The sequence below is a fragment of the Dufourea novaeangliae genome, unplaced genomic scaffold (assembly GCF_001272555.1).
Source record: "Dufourea novaeangliae isolate 0120121106 unplaced genomic scaffold, ASM127255v1 scaffold16, whole genome shotgun sequence".
Taxonomy (NCBI): domain Eukaryota; kingdom Metazoa; phylum Arthropoda; class Insecta; order Hymenoptera; family Halictidae; genus Dufourea; species Dufourea novaeangliae.
This window is the reverse complement of record NW_015373891.1, coordinates 3,656,220-3,662,219: the sequence shown is the minus strand read 5'-3', so window position 1 is coordinate 3,662,219 and position 6,000 is coordinate 3,656,220. Positions and strand designations below refer to the sequence as shown.

Genomic DNA, 6,000 nt, shown 5'->3' with positions numbered 1-6,000 from the left:
AAATCGATATGAAATTCAAAGTGTAAAAATGTCTAGTACTTTGAATGTTTTAGAAAATTATTCGAGATAAAGATGTATGGAACTACTGAAAATTACTTTAGATTCCTTTTCCTTATTCTGTAAATTCATTGATTGGAATATGAATGCTAATGGAAGTATGAATATTTTCACAAGACAATGATATAAATGGAACTTTAACACTTTTTTAAGTGTTACAGTGATATTTCGTTATATATTCCATAATGTTAATAATATTGATTTCCCCACGACACCCATAATTATTACAAATGTCAATGTAACGAAATATCTTTTATGCGATGTTTGTGGTGTAATAAAAACCTGTGTTTCGATTACGTTTTTGATGCGTATTACTCGCTTATATGGAATAATATAGAATAAAAATATACTGTTAGTCCGATATTTGAAAATATACATGCGTTCGTTGTCACTGCTATACTGTTGTAATAACAATGGAATACTAAAATAATTTACTCAAATGTACATAATAATACATATACATATTCATAAAAACAATATTAAGCGAAATAACTTTTTTGTACGCGAAAAAAAACCAATAGGTCCGTCGGGACTGGAACCCAAAACTCCTTTCTACATAATACGTCCCTTCGATGATTTTCACGAATTCACCGTTCTCATAACGTAGAGGGCAGCCCCAAATCTTTGATTTTTTACACTATCGGTATTTCAGAATATGAGACTCGAAGTCCCATAAGATGATAGGTCTATCCTATACCTAGTCGGTGAAAGAAGCCAAAGATGAAAATTGAAGATCTACTTCCCGCGCCTCGGAAAATCTCCCATTGCTTTCCCTCCTCATACACTCAAACTAATTTTCTTCCTCTGCAACCCCTTCCACGCCCCGTTATGCCCAACGTTTCTTCCTCCTTTGCGTTATCTTCGCCCGATTCATTCCCCCCTCCGTCCACTCTGCCGTTTCGTTCGCTTCAATTCGCCGTCCTCATTTGGCCGTACGACGCGTGCAATAAAAAAAAATTCGGTTGAACTCCGTAAGGCTAGTGAAACGAGCGGGTGTTAATAATGCAGGGAAACGCGACGAAATGAATCTCCGTAATTGAGACGGTGGCCTCGCCCGCGTGAAAAGTCTTTAAGTACACCGATTGACTTCTCAAGTATCACGGAGATTGTTTTCCATTCTTTCGTGGACCGAGGAGAGAAACTTTTGAGCTTGTTGACGTTGCTCGGTGTAAACTGCTGGGGTGATGTTTGATGAACTCGAGAAGAACTCTTCAGAAGAGGGAAGCCGTATTTAATTTAATACGCCGTAATAGAATCTTGATTTCAATTCCCAATGAAACTCATTTCTCGACCCTCTTTGATCGACTGATATCAGGTCGCTTTCTTGCTTTCCTTTTAGTGTCACGCGATTTCAGAGAATCGTTGGGACACGTACAGTGTTCCATTAATATTCAGACGCGGTAGTATCTTTTTTGAAGAAATGTGGCGTTCGAATATTTTTTGCAATGCCAGAATGAGACACTTTTTTTTATCATTCATTAACAAGAAAAGTGTAGAAATTAAATAAATGAATTTTGTGTTTCTAGCAACTAAAGTAAGTGTTACAACTCAAGTACCATAGTGTCCGAATATTAATACGGGCCACTGTAAATGTTTACGTAACATACTGTAGGTGGTAGATTAGTACAGCCCTTTAGGTTTGCAAATACGCTGGGTGTCCCGGTGTTCTCAAGAAATTTGGATTCATCTAACAAAAATTAACGAGTCATGCAACGAAAATCAAGAATAAAAAATCGCTGTTCAGTCTTTATTTAGTTATGCGCGTTAAAAAATTGTCGTAAAAACTGCCTGAAACTAGGCAATCTACAGCCGGCGAGCATAAAGCAGCTGAAGGAGGGGCTTACGGTCATCGTAAAAGTCAATGGGGGTGAGAAATGTGACGCGTGGAAACCGTGGAAAATATGACGATATTCGTAGATGTTACGGGAACCTACATGATTTTGGAAAGTAATACTCGGTAAAATCTACAATTTTGCAATCTTTCATTAAGACTTTATGATATTAAGTATCGTCTTTTGCTCCTTAATAATTGCCGTACTGCTAAAAATTGATCTACTATTACCAAGGATTAGGGGGCATACTTTTGCATCGTACGGCCCTAAACGAGGCTAGGATCTCCTTATCTTCTCCTAATTACGGTCTCGGCTGTCGAAACTTGCAAACTTTGGCTTCCGACCGATTTTATGAGCTCACTATATAAGTTCACGCGGTACTCACTATACGTATAAGTCACTGTTCATGCGGTATAACGTTACGCACAGATAGTTTTACAATATTTACAGAATAATGTAAATACTTATGCTCACAGTACAGTAATAAATACTTTAAAGACCGCTGTCTTGCTTCATCATCTTCCCCCAAAAAGCTCGAGGCTCTGTACATCGATGCCCACACTTCCAAGGTAATTGCACCGAAGAAAGTCGAAAAGGAAAGATTTCCATGAACAGTCCATAAGGAACCTTACATCCATCTATTCTCGCCACACCATTCAATAAAGAACGGTTTCCGGAAAAACGAGATTTAACAGAAGAAAGCCATCAGCTCCAAAGAATTCCTAAATAGATTACGCCGTTTAGTCCAATAGATATGTCCGGCCGAATTACCACGCGAAAAATTTGGGTCGTCTAAAACTGGCCAGGTTCCGGTACCGGACAATGACACCCGTAGAATGGACAGCGGGGCGCGTGCAGCAAATTGAATTAAACCGATGTTATTTACAACGTGTCCCGAGTCGTCTCGATTTACGCGCGGTTCGATAAAAGTTATGGTAACGACCGGGAGTTCCCTTCTCGTAGTTGGCACGACAAAAGCTATCGACACAACCGAATGAGTTAGTGGGTACGGGGGAACATCGACGGGGGGAAGGGGTCAGAGAAGGGTTAGGGTTTTGGGGGGAAGTAGAAAGCGTGAGACTTTTCCACGCCTTCGCCTACCGTTTCCAACCGAGCTCCTCGACCGGTTCAACTTCCTTCTGCACATTTTCCTGCTTCCCCGCAACCTTCGCGAGTGGTCATTCGATATACGTGCCACTCGGAAATGTCGATAGCGAATTTCTTCGTGGAAAATCGGTGGGGGATGGGGGTGAACGTGAGGAACCAGGGATAAGTGCAGGAGGAGGAGGAGGGTTGCCTTCGTGTCTTGGAGAAAGGTGGAGGTGGTTAGAGGAGGATGGGGTGGCATGGAACAAGGAGAAGAAGCAGGCGAGGAAGGAGAGGAGGAGCAGGAGAAGATAACAGGTCCTGGAGAAGCGAAGGAGAACAAAGGGTGCTTATCGACACCGCAGTTCTTATCCCTAGTAACTCCTTTTATTTTATCCGTTTCCGTTCCCGGCGCTTCGGGGCTAAAGCCTCGAACTCATACCTTGTATCTGAAAGATAATCGGACCGAGACGTACTCGAACGCAGACGGCTATTTTTCGGTCGCGCCCCTGCTTGGTCTCTTTTTTACTCCGGTTCTCTTGAATCAAGAAACTAGATAATATTATATCCAGAGATCGGGACATCTACATGCTCGGTCTGTGATGTCATTGTCAACCCTTCACCCTAAGCAACGCTACGGTACTGTATGAATAAATAAATAATACATTTTTTATTTACAATCTTGTATTATACTATTAGCATTAGTTTGACGAAAACTTCCACCCGTGCCCAAACTAAATACGACCGAGCAGGGTTAAAGGTGTTCAAGGGGGTGTTGGTATGGCCAATGAATCCCTTGCAGAGATTTCCTTTGTGGGCAATCTTTTTTTTGGAGCTGATATCATCGTCCACCGTGATATACGTGGGGGTGAACCTTTCTGTCGAAGATACCCCTGTGAAAAAGGCCGCTAAGGGAAAGTTCGCATGGGACCAGACCCAATGGCCCGCGTGCTTAGCGAGCACGATAATTGCTGCTACGTGACTTCAGGTTTACGACACATCAGTCGCCATTAGCCATGGGAGCCATATCGCGACAAGTGCAATTGTACACCAAAATGTGCAGTGGTAAAATGGCTTACCGAACTCTGACTCCAGAGTTCATTTATTAATAGCTAAAATTTGCTCTTGTCGAAATCCTCGAAAAAATAATGGGTTTCACTCATCCGCAGTGTAAACCTGATTCTTCAAGGATCCATCCTAATCACGGAACAAAGAGAAAATTCTCAGGTGGAACCTGCACGATCGTAAACGAATTGTTTTAATCGTTGTCGATCGGGTTGCAGATTATATCTCGCGAGGCGGTTCGATCGCCCGCCTCGATTTCGAATATTTCATCATAAAGCGAGAAGTGTGATTGGAAACCGGTCTTACGTCGAACGGAAACGGGTAAAATCAATATTTAAAGAACTTACTGAGTTTCGATGACGTAGTACCAGATCGGGTTGTAGTAAGAATTAATGTTCGGCGCCCAGGTCAGTTTCACGGATCTCGAGGTGAAGCCTGCTAGCAGAGGACGCTTCAGCGGATCGGGCACATCTGAAATCAAATTTTCCAAGTTTCACGCGACGTTAATGAGAGATTTAACGGGGATCTCGTTTATTTTTACTGGAGACTCTCGAACGGTTCACCGGGATCCTCTCCCACATTCTGTTTCTCTTTCTACCTTCCTCTCTGTCTGTATATAAACTGATTGCCCTTGGAGGCTCGTCGTTCCGCAAAGCGCTTTTAAAGCGGATTTAAACGGGAGCTTGTGCTAATTGCTCGAAAATTGTACTGTATTATTCCGAAGACAAGCATTTCGGGCTTAACGTTTCGCTACTTAAATTCAAACATCAAAACATTCATTGCAGTAGAATACTCGTGTATGTCGTATTATACAGGGCAGAATGTCTTGTAATTTCATACGTTAAAATATACGTTAAAATAAAATATGTTTATTCCATACGATTATCTATTTTTTATGGTGCATTCTGAACATTTTCGAAATATGGCTGGGATACGGTTTGGTTGTCATGTCTGACTAGTGACGACTAATTCTACTTAAAATTATTACCGGTGCTACCAGATGTTATTGTCTGATTGTGAGATTTAACCACTATTTAACTGTGAGTCTATATTAAGTTATTTCTAATGTCAGAATATATTAAGCCATTGCCATTACTTCAATGGGTCAATGCAAGTAGAAGTAGAAGATGGGAGTAGCGGCCCCGTCTTCCATGATACATGTATTCGACGAACTTTCAATTCTGATATTCTGGAAAAACCTTTTCGATACTAATACTAGTTACAAGATCTTAGTCACAACCAGAATACAAAATAAATGTACCAGAAAAAATACACCAGAGAATAAAGAAATAAAAAAAAGTACACAACATAAAGAATCACGACTAACGTAAAGGTATGGTTGAGCCTACCTGTTATTTAAGTACAATCATTTCCACTGAACAAAGATAATACTACAGTTACATAATAATATACATCTGTATAAAAGTGATATTAAAGTCCTACTGGTACAAAGCCTCACTTACTCTCATCCACATTCCACAATGACTAGAAAAGGTATCATTTCCCCATGAACATTACCAACTCTTTCCTCGCGCGTCAATCACGATTATCAAAGTGCCCGAATGAAACAGGCGATTACCCAGCAGAAACATTTTAAGCGATACAGTCGTCCGAACGAACACCGTCAACCCCAAAAGGTTCCCCGAAGGAGCAATGAATTCCAGCAACGTTTCAAACTGTCGCGTGAAACTTTAATGAAATTTCAAGGATCACCGAACGCGAGCGAGTTCAAGGATAATACGGGCGTGAAGCGTGCACATCGAACTTTCCCCTTTAAGCCGGCCAATTAAAGCATTTCATCGGGACGCGTAAAGAGGGCAACCTTCCGAAGAAGTTTGCACAGCCCGCTCCCGCGGCATAAACACCAGTCACACCCGTTTCCGTGGCCACGTCGGATAAGAGTCGACCGTTTAATATGCGCCGCCATGCAGCCGGAGAGATATAACATTGCGCGCACGTT

The 6,000-nt window shown here is 41.5% G+C and overlaps 1 protein-coding gene across 1 annotated transcript in view; it reads right to left on the bottom strand.

The window, feature by feature from the left end:
• The window catches only part of LOC107188982 (tyrosine-protein phosphatase 99A-like), a 313,066-nt gene that overhangs the window by 98,139 nt on the left and 208,927 nt on the right, over nt 1-6,000 (bottom strand). Inside the window, 1 exon segment of the mRNA XM_015577398.1 lies at nt 4,388-4,511. Within this exon segment, the coding sequence (XP_015432884.1) occupies nt 4,388-4,511 (124 nt within the window).